The sequence below is a fragment of the Cornus florida genome, unplaced genomic scaffold (genome assembly GCF_030987335.1).
Source record: "Cornus florida cultivar Cherokee Brave unplaced genomic scaffold, ASM3098733v1 CherokeeBrave_3.0.0_Hap2_Chr10, whole genome shotgun sequence".
NCBI classification, from domain to species: Eukaryota; Viridiplantae; Streptophyta; class Magnoliopsida; order Cornales; family Cornaceae; genus Cornus; species Cornus florida.
Genome location: NW_026775580.1, coordinates 117,727,182 through 117,747,271, shown reverse-complemented (window position 1 = coordinate 117,747,271; position 20,090 = coordinate 117,727,182). Strand labels below are relative to the sequence as shown.

Below are 20,090 nucleotides of genomic sequence, written 5' to 3'. Positions count from 1 at the left end.
GCAACCTTCAGTTAAAGAGTTGGTAGCTTCTGTTTGGCGGCAACAGGCAAAGGGAGAACCTATAAACAAGTTGTTGTACAAATTGAAGTTATGTTAACAAGCTGTAAAGAAATAGAATGTAGAGAAATTTGGATTAGTTTATGCTGAAGTTATTGCCTGCAGGAAGAAGTTAGCTGATATACAACTTGATTTGGCAAATGATCCTATGAATAGGGATTATATTAATAAGGAAGATGAATGTAGATTGAACCTGGAAGCTGCAATTTCTAATGAAAGTATTGTGTTTTCTCAGAAATCAAGGGTTAGATGGGTGAAGGAGTAAGATAGATGCACAAAGTTTTTCTTTCAGAAAATCAAGCAACATAGAGCATACAACAATTTGATTGCAATTCAAGTTGAAGGGGTTACTATCACTAATCCTAATGATATCCACATGAGGTTTACTGATTATTTTCAGTAAGCCTATGCAGGAAGGAATACTGAGTTAGATGCACCTGAGCAGAAATATATTAGGAAAACTCTTGGAGGTGAAGAGATCAGTATGTTATAGGCTGCTGTTACTAAGGATGAGGTGAAGCTCACCATGTTTGAAATTGGAACTGACAGAGCCCCTGGTATGGATGGATTCACTACTAAGTTTTTTCAGCAATTTTGGTCTATTGTGGGAGAAGATTTCACAGAGGCTATCTTGTAGTTTTTTCAGAATCCAGTGATGGGAAGGGGTGTTAATAGTACTTTCATTACATTGATCAAAAATAAGAAATATGCTATTAAGGTTGAGGATTATACGCCTATTTCTTTGTGCAATGTCTTCTACAAAGTTGTGGCCAAGATACTTGCTAGCAGACTTGCTAAGGTGTTAGGAAGTATTGTGGGATATGAACAAACAACTTTCATTCAAAGTAGAAGGATACAAGATAACATTATAGTGGCTAATGAACTTATGAGAGGGTTTGGTGCTAAGAGGGCTAAGACAACAATGGCTTGGAAAATTGATTTGAGGAAAGCCTATTATAAAGTGCAGTGGCCGTTTCTATTTAAGTTATTGAAACTCTTTGGATTTGATCATTAATGGATAGGTTAGATTAAGGAGTGTGTATCTTCAGTGTGGTTTTCTATTCTTGTCAATGGATCTCCTCAAGGTTTCCTCCAACCTGAAAGGGTTTAGGATAGGGATGTCCATTATCTCCACTTCTATTTACTCTAGTAACAGATTATTTTCCCGGAATGATGGAATTGGAAACTAAAAGAGGTAAAATCATTCCTTCTCAGGCTGCAGTTAAGGCTGGAATCCCTGTTACACATTAGTTCTTTGTAGATAATTTGTTATTAGTGGTGAGGGCTAATATGGCAAGTGTGTTGACAGTGAAAAAATTGTTGCGTCAGTTTGAGAATACTACTGGTCTTGGTCTGAAGTGTACCTTACTAGAACCGTGAGAAGGAGGACTTCTATCCTCAGAACTTTGGGGTGCAGAGAAGGTAAATTACCTTTTCTGTATCTTGGTTTACCTATTTCTGATAAAGTGTTAAGAAGAATTGATTGTTTAAGCCTGGTGGATAAGGTCATAGCTGTTACTTTTAGATTGAATGGTTTACATATATCTATGGCAGGTAGAGTGGAGCTGAGCAGAGCTGTCATTATTCCAATGGTTCAATATTGGACTTCTGTGTTTTCATTATCAGCTGCTATATCTAATATTATTGAGAGGAGAATGCGCAATTTCATTTGGGGACATGTTGAAAATACAAAGAAAATTCATGGTGTAAGGTGGAAGAATATTACTGCACCTAAAGAAGAAGGTGGGCTGGGTTTGAGAAGAATTATTGACATTGACATTGCTGCTAAAATATGTCTGGCTTGGGATTTCTTACTGTCCAAGGACAGAATTTGGGTTGCATGGTTTAGGAATTGCTATTTGAAGAAGGCTCATACTGGAATGTGGTGGTCAAAAGATATTCTTTAGCTGTTTGGAGAAGTATCGTTGTTGTCCAAGATCTTATAAAGATTAATTGTCGGTTTCAAATTGGTAATGGCCAAAATACAAAGGTCTTCCTGGATCCATGGTGTGATGGGAAGTTTTTGAGTGAGATTTTCAATCGTAGGACGCTGGGATGTTTGAGTAGAGATAAGAATATTTGTATGAGTGCTTTTAACATTGATGGCCAGTGGGATGATGAAAAATTAAGCAACACTACACAAACTTTGATGCAGTCATTTAAGAATCTAGTGATTGTTACAGGTGAGGATAAATTGCAGTGGCATACTCCTCCTTTTGGATTTAAAATAGCTTGGGAAGCTACTAGAGTGAAGAACCAAGAGGTGGCCTGGGCTACATTGTGCTGGAATGGTGGACGGCCAAGATGGTCAGTTCATGCTATTTTGATTATGCATAGGGCAATTATATCTCAGGATTTTTTTGCAAAAGAGAGGGTTTGCATTAGCTTCTAGATGTTATCTATGCTATAATGAAGCTAAAACTGTATATCATATGGTCTTTAGGTGTGCTTATACTTGGAAGGTTTGGAGTTTCTTTCGGATGTGTGTTCATGGAACCTTTATAGGGTCTTTGTTTTGGCAGATTTGATGCTTCAATTTGATCAGCAATTTCAGAGAAAGGATGTCAAGAAAATGGCTAAAGTCTGCTTTACAGCTACACTATATTTTTTATGGTGGGAGAGGAATAATAGATTACATGACAAGAGTGTTAAAGAGGCTAAGGATTTAGCTACGTGTATTCTTTGGGAAGTGTTGGATGTGTTAGGGGTTAATCTTCAAGACATTTGTAATTCACTTTGATTGCTATTTGTTTTATGTGTTGATCCTTGGTTAGGAATTTCTTTTTAGTGAGGGTATGCCCTTGATTGATTTATTGTACTATATTGTTTATTTGAATATACTCCTTCATTTAAGAAAAAATAAATAAATAAACTAACCTAACCCTACCCTAACCAAAATACTCTCACCCACACCATAGCACACCTTATATACCTAATCCTACCCTAACCAAAATACTCTCACCCACACCATAGCACACCTTATATACAATACAACAATCAACCACACACACTGCCATGTTTGGCTTTGAAAAGCCACAAAATGCAACTAACATTATAAATAAATAAATAAATACTAATAATACTAACTTTATTAATCCATTGTGCACATAAATAAACTTTTAATTTAATACAAGTATATAACCCTGTATATATATATATATATATAACATTAATAAAGAATTATATATATATATATATATATATATATATATAATTATAATATATATATAAATATCTCCCATCCAATACAACTAACTAAAATATAAAATAACACTAATGAAAAATTTACAATTAACTAAAGAATTTCTACTAAATTTAAACACTCCATCAATAATTCAAATAGTCAAGTAAATACAAATAAAATAAAATAAAAACTGAATACCTAACATTTAAATGACAAACAAATAAAATGCTAAAATAAATGCACAACCAATTCAAATGGCCATATAAATAAATAAAAATGAAACAAAATAAATAAATAATAGTTCACATAGCCACGTAGATAATTAAAATGAAATAAAATAAATAAATAAAACTTTGAAAAATTTTGGGGTATTACAGACAGCAAAAGCAAATTTGTTTTCTAGAATCCACTGATTTGCTTCCTTTTGCATGGGAGGTCTATTAAGACCTCTCACATTCCAAGCCCCTAACATTATTGAGACAATGGCAGTGAACCACTGCCTACTTACATTCCTCACGTTATTCTGTCTGAGGGAGGCACATAGGGTTTCTGTCTTTGCTTAGAAGATTTGTGCTCTTCCATTACTTGCTATTTACCTTCTTGCTCCACAGCCCCAGATATATTCTTGAATTTTTCAACTAAGTCCACAGTCTTAATACCTTGTGAAACTGGGGTACATAAATCTGTCACACCCTGACAATCTTCCTTTGAAGTGTTTGCCATTGATACATCCAATTCTGTAATATTAACAACATCATCACCTATATCTTCAATTATAGGAACATATCTGGTCTTTCCCAAATCTTTTTCAATGTAAACCTCCTCATGAGATCATCTTTCTACCTCAATAAATTCCAATAAACCTGTATCCTTTGCAACATTAATTTATGATGATATGACAATACTATCATTAGTAATCTCTTTCAGAGCAACAACTTCCTCATCAACTATGTTCTTCTCATTAGTAGTATCTTGCAAAGCAACAACTTCCTCCTCCACTGTGTTCTCCTCATTTGTACCATCATTAAAACCTAACAACTCAAAGGTATTAGAACTAGAAACTCCAGAAATAGCTTGTGGATTTCTCTGTGGCATATCAACAAACACTTTCTCAGTGTCAGCAATTTCAACCAATTTTCCTTTCTGTTTGACCACCCATCGATCTATGGTTTTCTTAAGTTTGGTAGAAGTCTGAAGAATTTTTTATGGACATCTCTCTTCAAGTTAGTCAATTCTTTTGCATAACTTCCATTCATACTTCAATTCAATGTGACAATCAATATCGTGAATATCAACAATCATAGAGTCTGGTAAAACCTCCTGTACATCTACTTCCACCATAACTCTTACAAAATGTCCCATATCCCTATGGGTCTCTAGGTCATCCATATAGATTGGCTTTGCAAATGATGAACAGACTTTAGATATTCATGCTTCATTCCGACAATGCATCGGCAAGTCATGAATACACAACCACACAGGAACGGTTTCAAGAATTTCTTTCTGTAAACTAACATTCTTATTCCATTTCTGCAAAATAATTGGTCTTCCCTTAAAAGTGTGGATTCTAGACAATACATTATGAACATTTTCTTCGATCTTAAACCACACCATGAAGAACCCATCCTTAAGGTAAACCAATATAAAGTCTTTAGCCCAGTATTTAGCTACAAAGGCTTTGAAATAAGGGTAGTAGGGCTTCTTACCCATCACGTATCCAACAACAGATGACTTCCAATATGCAACCTCTTCAATAACATCCTCATCTGTAATTGAAACTTTCACTTTTCCACACTCTTGATGATACTGTAGATTTTTGAAAGTTGATTTTGTTTCATCAAAGAAACTATTATACTTAGGGCGAATAGGGGGAGAATTCTGGCATATAGACCTTGCCGGCGATGTAGGGGAGGAGGTCTGGCCCTCCTCCATGGTAGAGCCGAAACCCCTAGCGCTGGAAAACCTAAATCGCTTTTAGTGAGAGAAAAGTTCTCCACACTCATTCAAATATTCTCATTTTCATATATGTTAATGAACATATTAAGGCCTAATTTAATTTCACATTGTAAGTTCATTCCATACTAGATACAACCATGTGAATTAAATTCCATACAAGGAAAAAAATTAAATAAAAATCTCAAAACCTATTCAAATATTCTCAATTTAATGTATATGATAAAACATGCCAATCTCATCAACAATATCAAGTTAAAAATCCAATTAAGTGAGTAGAACACTTAAAATAAAATTAATTAACTTAATTAATTAATTTTCTTTAGATTTTAAAATAACTCCAAATATTCTCAAATTCACATATGTTAAAGAACATACCAATGCCTAATTTAATATCACATTACAAGTTGATTTCATGCTAGTTACAACCATGTGAATTAAATTTTCATACAAGTGAAAGATTAAATAAAAGTTGCAGTACTTATTTAAATCCTCCCAATTTAATATACGTTAATGAATATATCAAGACTTAATTTAATAGCATGCCATAATTTAATTCCAAGCTATATACAACCATGTGAATTAAATCTTATACAAAGAAAATAATTAAATTAAATTCTAGATAAAATACCTAGGAATGCATACAAGTTGTATAACCTTATAAAATAATCAATACAACAATTATATAAACCTAAAACATCCCCTACCTCACTTTGAGATGAAATCTCAAATCCCTACCGGAAGGAAATCGCTCTGAATCCGATGATACTTCTAGGTTATGTTGGGGACTATGAGGGAAACAACTTTAACCCTTGAGGCACCATGAAAATCCAAACCCGAACTCAAAACCTGAACTAAAAAATGGTCGAAAATGGTTTTTAATAAAGGGGAAAGGATCGCCTCGCCAAGGCCTACAATAAAGCCTAAGGCATCATGGCATTTTACAAAGGGGAAGAAGGTTAATTTGAGAGAAGAAGGGTGGCAGCCTCCTTAGGCTACCATGGCTGATCTGCGGCAATGTGAGAAGAGGAGGAAGATGAATTTTTAATTTTATAACCCCCTATTTATAGTAAAACCCTAAAAGTGCCCCGAAAAGGGCTCCGCTGGGTCCGAAAAAGTAAAATTTGTGCAGACACGCTCAAACGGTAAAATACCGTGAACAAAAAAAACCAAAAAAAAAAATGAATAACGAAATAAACGGCGTTAAAAATTGAGTCTCGTATAGAAAGATATGCCCCGAATAAGTTCGGCGGCAACTGAAACCGAAAACCCTAAAACTAGGGAAAACGACCGTGAGGAAATCCTAAGAGTATGCGACTCGATGAAAAGTAAAAATGAATCCTGTACAAGGATCCAGGCTCAAAACGAGGCATTTTGCAATAACTTTTGTTAATTGTACAATGGGCCCTACAAAAAGGAATAACTGCAAAACTGCCCATGATAAAAATATTTTCCAAAAGATATTTTCTTAAAGTGACAAACACAGAAAGTAAGGTTGTGCCAACAAAGTGACAAACGGGAAAAGACGAAAAGTGAATAGTGTCTAAAAAGTAAAAATATGAAAATGATTCGGTCCTTAAAGGAAGTTGTCAATCCAAAGGAAAGAGTCTCAAAAACTATTTCTAAGCACTCGAGACGACACTAAATGATGAGTAACTGAACTCAAAAAAAAATTCAACGGAAAAAATTTATCCATAAAATTTGAAAAAAAAAAAGGAAAGGAAGGAAAATGACTGGGTCATTACAACTTGACTTGATCAAATCCTTTTACTTTTCATTCGACAGTAGAGTAGTTTGCCTTCATTGTATTGTCCCTTATGCTATACTCTCCCATCACTTGCCTCACTATCAGCTGTGAGTCATTAAAGACACACACACATTCTTGATTTTGAGTCCCTTTGCAAGTCTTAATCCTGATAGTAGTGTTTCGTACTCTGCTTAATTATTTGTTGCCTCAAACTCAAGTTTAATTGCCTGGTGCAGGCTTGTTCCTTCGGGAGTTTGTAGTTTAAGGCCTACGCCTACACCTATCTGGTTTGAGGATCCGTCAACGTAAAGATTCCATGGTGGGTCTTCCACCACTTCTTCTTCGTCCTCAGCCTCACATTCTAGCAAAAAGTCAGCTATGACCTGACCTTTATGGCCGTTCGAGGGTCATAAGTGATATTAAATAAACTCAACTCCATCGCCCACTTGGTGGTTATGTCAGACAAGTCAGGTGGATATGTTATGGGGATGGTGATCGGATAAACTCAAAATACTGCCGAAGCTTTTATTAATTTTTCGTTGTCCATCCAATGGTATGCACGGTAGCCTCTATTTCAGTTTAAAATGACCATTTTACCCTTAGTCCATTTCTTGGAAGGTTTTGGAACCCTAACTTCCGTTTTGCTTCCGTTGAGTCTCAGGATTCCTCGGAAGTTACTTTGGTGTCTTAGAGGTGATGTACACCTCTAGAGACTTGTTTTTTTCTTTCGTTTCCACATTTCGAATCCGATATCGAATCAACTTTTAGGTCATCACATACGCACCGGGTTTGTAAAACCAGGGCCGTCATAGGTGGTATCAGAGCTCATAGGTTTATATACCTTGGACGACGGGTTTTAGGTTTATATCATGCTTTTGTTGACATGCTCTATTTGTTCACATGCTTTTTTTTAACATGTTTGATGTGATAACATACTTACGTGCTTATGTGGTAAATTGTTTAGAAGTTTTCGTTAACTATCTTAGTATGTTGTATATGCTTGTTTATAATAGCATGACTGTATGTTACATACATTGACGTGCTTTGTGCTTCATGCATTAACGAAATGAGTTGTTTTCGGTCATAATAACTTGTGTTGTTATTGACCTTATCTTGTCGTGCTTATAGCATTATGGTCATGACTCGTAGTGGGTTTTTGCGTCGCACTGTGGAGGAGCAGTTTGTTGACAGCGAGCTTATTAGGGGTCCAGGAGGATCCAGGGCTCAAGCTCGAGGGATGGATGCTAATCCACCACGGGCTTCTATAATTGAGGAACAGATTGTTCATGGGGTGACATTGGGGATTACTAAATCCCTACAGGAGTTGGCATATCCACAGATTATGGGGTTGTAGATTCCGGTGTCGGCACCAGCACTAGCAGTCATTAAGGCTTCGGAGTATCTTAGGGGACTTCAAGATGGTTTGCAGCTTGGTGTCAGGCCACGGTCTCCACTTTCGAGCTCGAGGACTTATGAGGACATAACTCAGAGGGCTATACTTATCGGGGCAGAGGGTCAGGATGTGGTACGGGTTAAGGAGTCTAGGGAGTGAGGTGAGGATAAGGTTTCATCTTTGGGGGTGCAGGTAAAGACAGCTAGAATTGGGTGTATTACTTACTCACAAGGACCATCACAGCATATTCATTCTACGACCATAGTTCCTTTGACTACAGGGTCCGCTCGTGAGATAGTATGCCACCATTGCCATCAGCCAGGGCATATCAAGCCTCATTACATATTGCTTCAGGCTCAAATTATTCAGTATACTGCTATTACTATAAATGAGGTTCATGGAGCTTGCAACTACTGCAAGTAGACGGGTCACTTCAAGAGGGGGAGCCCAAAGTTGTTGGGAAAATCACGTCGCGATGCGGGGTTTCAAGCCGCACCGGCACAATCATAGGTGGAGGGTGTCCACAGTTACAGGGCAAGGCAATCCAGGCTTCTGCAATGGGAGGAAAATGAGTTGTCGTTACTGCAAGCAGCCAGGGTGTTTTAGGAGGGAATTCCCAATGTTGTTAAATAGGGCACATAGTGGTCCAGGTCCATAGGCAGGATAGGCACAGTCTTCAGTTGCACAGTTAGGATTCGGGGTTGCGCTGGCACCGCATCCAATTGTTTCAGTTCACATTCGACGTTTTACTCAAGGCTCTAACCTTAGTATTTTCAAACAGTAAGGATTGGGAGCTCAAAGAGGAACGGTTCCTTCTCTTCAATAGGCGGATGCTTCCTCGGGGACCCTTACTGTTTAAGGTACTTTTCTTCTTTCAATTTCTGAGTTAAAGTTTTTCCTTTTGCACGTGTACTTCATTCTTCATTTTATCATTTCTGCTCATTCATGGGGCCTTGAGGCCATTTTTAGGGGTAGTTTTCCTTACATCGACATGCCAGTTAGGTTCCAGTGTCCTTGGACCGAGATTGTTTGGGTTGTGTCATTCGCCCAGTGGTGTGGACGGGACTAAATGCTCAAATTGATGTAAAAAGTATGAGCGTGTGAAGTGACCACTACATTTAAAAATTTATAAAATTCACTAAACACTTATACTAGGTAGTATAAAGTGAGTAGGGATCAACCCAAGGGATTTGCAAGGTATTCGGAATCAAAGTTGGATTAGTAGGTCTAATGATCAAAGAGAGGTTTGGTTGGTTGAATTAAACTACAATTCAATTAAAAACATGCAAAGGAAAACAATCTAAAAGTATTAGGGTGTAGAGAATGAAAGAGAGAGGTCTTAGGGCATAGAGTTTACCACTAAGCTCCACATTTCTAAACAACTAGCATTTGTCAATTTAGAGGGATTCAATGTTGTAAAATAAGTATGTGTGTGTGTGCGTGTGTGTGTGTGTGTGTGTGTGTATATGTATGTGTGTGCACAATTGAAACAATAAGCATGGATGACAAAACAAGTATAAATTGTTTACATAAGCTAGTGTGTAGTACAACTCATCAAGGTAAGCCATTAACCATTGAATAAACCCACAATTGATGCACATAAAAATCTAAAGAAATGTACTACTTGCAATCATAAGCATGGATCATCAAACACAGGCATGGGTTGTCTACCTATCTAGGAATTTAAAGGGAATTACATTACAATTATACTAATGACAAGGAAATTAGACTAATTAAGCTAATGATGTAGAATAACCCATCAAGTATAAGTATAATCTATCAAATAAAACACAAGAGTAGCTAATAAGCACCATGCCTTGACCATCACTAAATTCACAATTCCAACACACATAGACATGCATCAAATTTGTAGAATCTAATGTAAAGACATAATCATTCATTCCATCACACATAGACATATGAATAAAATGAAAGAATAATTGGAAGAATTAATCCATACAAATCATGTAGAAACTCAAGATCTATATATATTCATCGGTCAAAACATCATTTACAACAAGAATCCCCTAAAAATAACAAAATACTAGAGTTTAGAAGGCAAGTTTAGGGCTATCTCTAGCCCCAAGAAGATGATCTAACCACTCATACTTGTTGTTGTCCAACCCTCAAGGGCTATCTTCAATGTTAGCTCCATCTTCTTCCTCTTGCTTTGCTCTCCAAAAACCCTAATCTAGAGAAAGAAATTATCTAAGAACTATACTAATTATCTAGAATGGAAAAATAAAACTTGGAACCCTTTACAATTGATTCAATTTCATTTAAATACTAGCTCCCTTAAGTGGTCTCCAAGTTATAAATTGCATTCTAATTGGTCTAATCCCCAACCAAAAGTTATGTGGAATTCGGGCGTGTTCGGGAATTAAACAGCTTACTGCTAGTAGGGTTTCGATCGATCGAAAGGGTCTTCGATGGATCGCGAGTCACTACAATCGATCGAAAATGATATGGCAAGAAAATATCTTCTATTGGCCTTATCTTTTGCTGAGCTAGCATGCTGATATGTCTTCGATGGATCGACAACCTTTGATCAATCAAGATTACTCCAGTGCATTTTTTCTAACCTTTTTTTAAAAAAAAAATTTCTTCTTGACTCCAAAAAGGGGGTAATAAGCTCTTTTTAGCCTATTTGAACTTTATTGACCTGAAATAGACAAAAACAAGAATTAGAACTAAGACGGGAGAGTAAGATAGATGAATGATTAAAATATCCAAGTTTAGGTGCTAAAATGCGCAATATTTAAGCACTTATCACCCAATTTTTGTGCCATGTCGAACCTTGGAGTTCAATTTCGTCCTTCTCGATATGACTGGCTTTGATGCCATTCTCAGGATAGGTTTGTTGTCATTCGTTCGATTGCTTCTGTAGGAGGGTGTTTGTTTGCGCTCCCAAGGTAGATTGCTTTCATTCCGTGGGGGATCAGAGTGATTCTCACCCAACATTAGTTTCCAGCATCGGTGACTGAAGTCACCACAAGTCTTACTTGGCTAGTCAGTTGGCCGAGTAAGACAGGGGTTTGGGTCGTGTTTCTTTCAACAGTTGTTGAAGAGTTTGTTGATGTCTTCCCAGAGGAGTAAACAGGGTTGTCTCCTATACGGGAAGTTATTTTTGCAATTGATGTCATTTTTGGTACAGCGTACATCTTGATGGCGTCGTACCGCATGGCATCGGTAGAGTTGGATGAGCTGAAATGTCAGCTGAATAATTTAAAAGCCAAGGGCTTTATTCGTCCTAGTGCTTCACCATGGGGAACACCGGTTCTTTTACGAAGAAGGATGGGTCTCGGGGGTGAAAGTTCCTTAGACATATTGTGTAAGGGAGGGGTGTTAGAGTTGATCCATCCAAGATTGAATATGTAATGGATTGGGAACGTCCGAAGACAGTGTTCGAGATTCAGAGTTTCCTTGGCTTAACCTGTTACGACTGGAGGTTTGTTAGGGATTTATCTCGTCTAGCAACACCTATGACTCGACTTACTCACAAAGGGGTCAAGTTCATATGGACTAAGGTATGTGAGTTCGCATTTCAGGAGTTGAAGGTCAGGTTGACATCAGCTCCAATTTGAATCATGCCTGAGCATGGTTTGGGTTAAGTGGTCTTCTGTGATGCCTTATAAGAAGGACTGGGTTGTGTTCTGATGCAGACAGAGTGGGTGGTGGACTTATGCTTTGAGGAGTTGGTTCTTCATGATGGGGATTTTGATTTAGCATTTTGGTTCCTATACGTCACCTTATGTTAGGTCTATTTCAGTAGGTTTTCGGCGTAATGTCTTACAGTGTGGGTCATTACGACTTGGGAGGTGTTGACGTTTCCTGATTTTGTGGAACCTGATCCATTGAAATGGTTGGTGTTACTTGTATTGAGGATTAGAGGCCTTAAGCGTGATAGTGCCTATGACGTTATTGTCAGAGTTTTGGGATTAGTTACCCCAACTCTCACAGGATGTCTGGTTACAGCTATGCTTTTGGCAATAACTGTTTTGTGACATTGATGTCATTTGTATCGAGAAGTTTTTCGGGTAGACCTAGTGGAGGAATGTTATGAATTAGTGCTTTATACTGTCATGCAAATGTACAAAATTGTGTGTTGTGGGTGAGTGTCAGTTGCCGTCAATGCTACCTTACTGACGAGTAAGTGTGGGCGGGTACTAGGCGCTATCGATGCTACCACACATTTAAGTATGTTGTGGGCGGGTTCTGGTCACTGTTCATACTTCTAGGTCATTTTTTAGTTAAGTACCTTATTCCAAAGTATATCCACTTTGTTTGATTTCACATTTTATTTCAAGTTGATGACATTAAATCTTGCAACTTCTTGTTTCATTTATTTGATTTTGTATTTTGATTCAAGTTGATAACATTATGAAGTTGTAACTAGTTGTTGTATACTCAATTTTTCATTATTGCTTAATTGTATTATTTGGTGATTTATGCTAGAAATGTTTTGAGGTAGCGTAGGATGATCACATAGTTGTACCTTGAACATAGACATTAGGTGGCATAAACCACATGGATCGGTTTATACTAAACTTGCAAAACCATGAAAACTTTAGGTTATACGCATGTTCATTTCCTACGAATAACTTATTCACTCACCCTAGTTACTTAAGATATTTTCAGGTAAAGAAACTTTGTTTTGGGATGCACAACATCCCTAGGACGGCTTGATGTGTTGAAGTACTTTTGATGCGTTTTTGTATACATGCGCATGTTAGCTTGTTTGTTTTACTTTTGAAGTTGTAACGCTTAATTAGGTTTTGGCATTCCACTTTACTTTGGAATATGTAAAGCGTGCCTAAGCACATTATTTGGGACTCTTTTTATATGTATGACGTGTGGCTAAGGGCCAAATAACCTTTTTATTGCATCTATGCTCGTTGGTTTCGAGTTTTACTTTTAAATGACATTTTTACACTTTGAGGTTTGACATTTCATATTTTGCATTTGGCGTATTTTGAGACCAACTGCCATTGTAACGCCCTTAAAAACACATATTACGTTTGCGTGCATGTTCATAATTGCACACAATACCATACTTGATGAAATGATCACTTGGAGTAGCATACATTTTCATATTTTTTGCAAAATCTGATCTTAAGGGCATTTTGGGTATTTTACTTGAAAAATAAGTTTCGGCCTTGACATGGTCACTTAGAAAATGTGATTTTGGGGGGGTCACTTCACAATTTTTTTTTCCAAAAAATGTCATTTAAGCCCTCAAAATCCCATTTAAATCTAAAAAAATCTGGTGCAAGCCTCTTTTTCTTCACTTGGCAACTTCTTAACCAGATCTTGAGACTATCATAACTTCTTCGTCCGGACTCCAAATCAAGTGATTTTTGAGTCTAAGTTTATTAATTTTTTGTTGTCCATCCAATGGTATGCATGGTAGCATCCATTTCAGTTTGAAATGATAATTATACCCTCGGTCCATTTCTTGGAGGGTTTTGGAACCCTAACTTCCATTTTGTTTCCGTTGAGTCTCGGGACTCCTCGAGAAGCTACTTTGGAGTCTTAGAGGTGATGTACATCTCTAGATACTTATTTCTTTTTTTCGCTTCCGCATTTCAGATCCGGTATCGAATCAACATTTGGGTATCACAGACACACCTGGTTTGTAAAACCAGGACCGTCAAATAGTTAGTTAATAGGGACACGAGAGGTACCCGTGAGTGATTATATGACCTCGGGCCCCAAATGGTAGTTCGAAGGTACCCTTTACTAAGGATGACTAGCAAATCCTCCCTAGGGACTGCGGGAGTCACCCAAAGTCCGGCTAATTAGTACATTTTCGGTATGTGTTGAGTTGGTTGAGTATGTGGGTGATAGACAATTCCATGGCTCATTTCGTGCATTACAATGCATTATTTTGACATTAATGCTATTGATGAGTTAAATGCAATATATGAGATCTTGTGTATGTTCCTGCCCTCATTCATCTATTCTTTGCGTGTAAGACATGAGATTAACTACTTTGTTTGAGGAAATGCCACTTAGGCAATCTCTACCGGGCCTTGTGCTCATTCCTCTACCATTATTTAGGTCACGGAAAGGAGGTGGTGGATGACATTCCCTCACAAGCTTAGGCGAGATTAGAGGAACTATTTGATTTTTTTGCAATCAATGTACTTGTATTCAATTTGAGGATTTCATTTTGCTACATGTTGTATATGACCGCTATATGTTTTCATTTTGCGGACAGAAATAGTTTTGAGACCATTTTTGTATCTTTTGTGGTCTCACTAGGATTTCTAGTTCCATGTATGGTTGTTTGGTCATGTTAAGTTGTAACTGGATTTATTTTGACCACTTATAATGTATCAAGCTTGTTTAATGTTTATATAAATGCATGGAAGTTATTTGTGATTGTATTTGATTGAATGCATGTTTTCGGGATAGGTTTAGACCATATTTAAAGTCACAAATGGACCACCGCCATTGCCAACAACCCCTCAATGATTCTCTCTCCAGCCACCATTGCTAAAGAATATAAATATATATATGTATATTTTTATATAAGTAATAAAATTTGATTGATGTTGCCTTCTTCAAAGACCCAATTGTATCTTATGTATATAATGTATGCAAACATTCAATTAATTGCATCAGATTGATATCCAACATATTATATTTATATCCAACATACTACATATATGTATAAGTTATTGAAATAATATGTTGGATATCAATCTGATGTTCCTTTGTAGAAGTAATTGAATCAGTCTCACTTACAATATAGTTGCACCTTCTAATTTAAATGGACACACACCCACAACCACCGGAGCGGTGGTAGTTGGCGCACTTGTGGACCTGCTTCTCCCATTGGGATCCTATGTAAAAGGAGGTGAAGTAGCGGAAATTGAAATCGACGAAGCTATGAATCGATCGGCAGCGCCGGTGACAAGAATGGGCAATCCGACGAATATAAGAGGAATTTTGAGGGAGTGTACTTACCTTATCTCTATTAATGGTGTAATTGTTTTTCCAAAAGAGAGTTGATGAGAGAGAAAGGGTAGGTGAAGAGAGAGGAAGGACAATTTGGTAATCAAGACATACCTTTATAAAATTCCATCATATTAAAAAATTTGACTTTAACTCCATCATTTTAGCCTAAGGCATCATAATTCTATTTTTATTAGGAATTATCCCTTTGTTAAACATTGCAAAAATTAAGGTAATCAAATACTTTATTTAGAGCAATTAATGTATCCTGCTCGAATATCACTTGCTAATACTAATACAAAATCTATCACCAACAGGCAATAGTGGAACGTTAAAGTGGGTAATAAGCCAACCATCTATCCATCATCACGTAACACTCCTCAGGTTTGTACTCCGGAGCAATGTGACCAGCACCCTGTAATTCGAAGGCCAAAAAATATATATAAGAAAAACATATAAAACTTAATACCAAGGTACCATTAGTTATTGTGTAGGTATGTAGCATAGAGAGAGAGAAAGTGATCTTGCCTTTACAGTTGCATATGTCAAACTGAAATCACCACTTGAATACTTCTTTGTGTATCTGAACCATGAAGCAAATAATAATTCTTATTTTTTTATTTATAAATAACAAATAATTATTATTTTTTAAGTAAAAACCATGAGATTCCGAAGATGACGAAAAGGGCCGGGGACAGATCAGAATAGATTGTAATTAAGAGATAATTGCTCGTGAGAAATAATTAATTTGCAACCCACCCAGCAGTTTGACCGTTGTTAGACCATGATCGCCAACTTTGTTCCAAAGTTATATTTAGAGAGGCTATCCATTCTTGTGTTGCAATGCTTGGAATGGACAGGTCATGATCCCCGCTGAATATATAGAGAGAAAATTATTATACGACAAATTATATAACAGTGAAGCCATGAGGTTCAAATGGTAATTTCTTAAGACTTAATTAAAACATGCAAATGGTGTCCGCTACAAATCAAAGCAATTGTGGAATCACTAGTTTAGCACAGTTATTATTTTTGAAGAGTGGTAAAATAACATATATTTATTTTACGATATTTATGCTTAAATTAAAACAATATAATTGCATGTATGTCACCTGAATATTAGAGCTCGTAAGCCGGTAGAAGTAAGATTCCGGTGATATTCAATAGTACTTGTGACGTCATTAGTGTATTCTATGCTGCTGTTGCATTTCGTCCAAAATTCTACTGTTCCCTGTTATCATCACAATCTTTTGCAGTAAAAACTGTTTTTACGCTAATAAAGTAACACTTACCAACCAAATCTACTTACATTTCGAACGTTAAGAGCTTCTTGAACTGCTATCTCATTTGCCCAGACTCCAAGGGGAATATAAGTATAATCCTAGAAGTAGGCGATTAGTTTTATACACTCGATTCTCTCGTTTAAGAAGAAATTAATATACATCTATATATGTATATATAAATACATAAAGAGAGAGATTTATTTACCCGACACCAATTTGCAGAACTTCTAGGCTGTGAAAGGATGACATTTTTGGATTCCTCTCTGAGAAATCTTCGATTCCCTTTGGTTTTTCTAGATTCTAAGGATATAGCGGAACAAGAAGGTTCCAAAATTTGCAGCAAATTGATTTCACTGAGCAGCTGCATATGCAATTATATAATCAATATATACTCCATGCCTATAACACATAAATGTATGACAAGTAGTCTAGTGAAACCCAATTCTGTAAATCCTAGTCTGTTTGACCTCTTCAATAATAGCCAAATCTGACAAACAATCTTCACTGCTTGAATCAGTGTTCACATAGTCTCCATTGCAACTTTCTTTGGTGGCCTTCATATATAAGCATAGAAAAAAAATACAATAAATAAACATTTATAATTTAGTGTCATATGGATGGAAGGAAAATATTGGAAGGAAAAAGAGCCAATGAAATTAGGCATTGAAATACCTCATAAATTTCTTTACTTATGAGTGACATCCCATAAGCATATGGGATTCTTTCATTATTGTCAATAAACGAGTCAGTCTTGGGGTTCACAAGCACGTACCCCTGTTAACAAGTCAATGAAAATCATAAATCACCATAGAATTGTTAGAAATTGATTTGGTTTCCATTTGCTCCTCTTCTTTTGCAGCGAACAGAGCATATATAAGACACTGCATTTGGAGTTGGGAATAAAATCAAGGATGTACTACAACGTTAGAACAAGTACCCTGATATTCATGGATGGATAATGCCCAGCTTTTATACCTGCAGAATCCAAGTCTTAATGAGCCATTTGCAACAAACAGCAAATTAATTAATTTAAAAAATAAATAAATAAACCACTTCTGAATGAATGAATATATATGCTTAGATTAAATTTCAGTAAGAAGTTACCGTCAGATATCTCTTGAACAAGCATAGGTACAGTTACGCCGGAATACGACTCACCACCAATGTAGATATTGTTTGATGCGAAATCAGTGTGATCCAACAACCACTGAACATATTATAATTTGTCAAGTAGAAAAAAATTATATTATTTTGTAGAACTTATACTTACGTTGCAATATGATAAATTTCAACTTCAACTTCAACTTGAAATAATAAAAATGTTTCATGAAATGCGTGCATTTGACAAACATTAATATGTATTGCAAAGCCCCTATATGGATTTTGATTCAGTTTAAATAGTATCATATATTTGATTCAGTTTGTGTTAGTCAAATAAAAAAAATAAAAAAAAAACAAAAAAATAAAAATAAAAAACATTTTTCCCCCATTTTTTTACTGATTAAAACACACCTTGCCTAAAAATTGATATAGGTGTGCTACTGTTTTACTGTCGTTGCTGATATAACCTTCAGCAGTAGTTGAATAAGAGAATCCAGTGCCAACAGGGGCATCAATGTATATCATATTGAGGGCCTGAAAGTTTACAGCAAGAAAAAAGTCAACTGATAAGAAGCTTCGATCTCACATGCGCATGCAGTTAATTAATTGACTACATATATATAAACATTGCAGCTAGAGTATGAAATTTAGTACCTGGGTCCACGCGTAGTCGTTCAAGGATAGCGTTGGTGCACTTCCATTGTAATTTTCGTAGTTGAAATTTAATGGACCTAAACAGACGAGAAAAGACATCAATACCAACCCCTTATGGTTCTATTGATAATTGGCCATATCAATAGAACCATATCCAGTCCCCATTATTGTTGAAACCAGTCTAATGGGGAGCCAAAGTGCTCCCCATTCACATCGGTTCCACGCCAACCACCATGTGGGTGGGGAGCATTTGAGCTCCCCATTCCGCCAGTTAAGCATTTTTTCATTGATTATGCTAATATCTCCACTTAGTTTGACCAATGGAATAATTAATAAGACAGACTATGGAGAGAGTTCTCAACAAGAGTCTTGAGCTATTTTTATGAGAGGCTGTCATGACTCATGACTCTTTTCTAAATTGTGTATTAATTAAATAGAAAAATAATATTTGGCATTAAAAAAAAAAAAAAAAAAAAGCTCAAAATAATCCACACTATATTCACATCGTATCGTGTGAAGGGGAGAGCATTCGCTGGAATAGGAATGATTATTTGAGTTACATTCTGACTTTATAACTTAATATGAGTAAATGCTTGAATGGAAATAATCATTGTATTCTTATTCTTCAGTTCTTATTTTTCATTTTTTTTTTTCTTCTATATTCTATTCATGCTTACCAAACATAGCTAAGAGTGCAAAAGGCCTATTGCGTTGCCAAATAAGAAAAAGAAATTAGACTCACCGCTCTCGTAAAATAATGCTGCGAGACCAGAACAACCAGGACCTCCGGTCAGCCACATCATAAGAGGGTCTTGTGCAGGGGACCTCTGAGACTGCACAAAATAGTAAAATAGCTGCACATCGTCCAGCTCACCCACACTGATGTATCTACGTGTATATGTATACAAATTTAAGCCAGCCCCAGTCAGTTAACAACACTAGCAATATATTTATATATACATACATACACCATTTTTGTGTCATGATTATAGATAAGCTCACCCAGTTTCAAGTGTAAAGGGGAGATCACCGCTAAAACCCGGTAGACTGGTGACAATGGTGTGCGATGCGGCAATGCCAGAGAACAGCAATTGGAAAAATAAATGCAAGCACACCCAAGTGCAAGTGGTGCGGGGACCTTTCGAATAATAATCGAACCAATTCGATTTACTTAGCCTATGGGTAGTTGCTTTCAGTGCCATAGCTCTCTCTAAATTGGGGTAAGGTCTGGTTACGATTGACGATCGATTCTCCTCCTCCCCCTCACCTTTGTGCTTTATATATATATATATATATATAGCCAAATGTGTGATTACAAAAAGGAAAACAGCATTCTTGGGAGGAAATTAGAGTTGTAGTAACAATATATACTAATATATTTGATATATTTACGGCCCAGTACCTAATTGTCGCATAAGAATAGTAGCTCCTCCAATGTCAGTTAATTTTCCTTGTCCTTTTAATTTTGGTTCGGTTCGGATGGAAAGACAGAGAGCTAGCGAGGGAAATAATAGGTACACCAGAAAGTCCAATTTGTTGCAAGTAACCGATGGTCACAAACATCCCCCACCAAACGGCTAAGCTAAACTATAAGTTGCACCTACATTTATGCGCGGGCCGCGTGGCCTCACTCCCTCTGACGACATCTGATTTGGATAGCTTTGAATGGGGCACGTTGAAGATCTGTCGTAATTGGAGTTCAAACATTGAGATGTATGGATTCTCGTCCCCCATTCCCGGTCAAGGGCATTAAGCAGA

The 20,090-nt window shown here is 36.6% G+C and overlaps 1 protein-coding gene across 1 annotated transcript; it reads right to left on the bottom strand.

Annotated features, from left to right (window-relative positions):
* Positions 1 to 15,455: 15,455 nt before the first annotated feature.
* LOC132278517 (serine carboxypeptidase-like 7) lies at positions 15,456 to 19,683 on the bottom strand. Its single transcript, XM_059780322.1, has 14 exons — positions 19,335 to 19,683; positions 19,075 to 19,220; positions 18,333 to 18,409; positions 18,090 to 18,212; positions 17,682 to 17,784; positions 17,515 to 17,552; positions 17,250 to 17,351; positions 17,045 to 17,131; positions 16,783 to 16,938; positions 16,604 to 16,675; positions 16,407 to 16,525; positions 16,054 to 16,167; positions 15,823 to 15,877; positions 15,456 to 15,709 (listed from the first exon to the last, which is right to left on the bottom strand). The coding sequence occupies exons 1-14, from the start codon at positions 19,532 to 19,534 to the stop codon at positions 15,626 to 15,628; spliced, it is 1,476 nt and encodes a 491-aa protein (XP_059636305.1). The 5' UTR covers positions 19,535 to 19,683; the 3' UTR covers positions 15,456 to 15,625.
* Between the last annotated feature and the right edge of the window lie 407 nt (positions 19,684 to 20,090).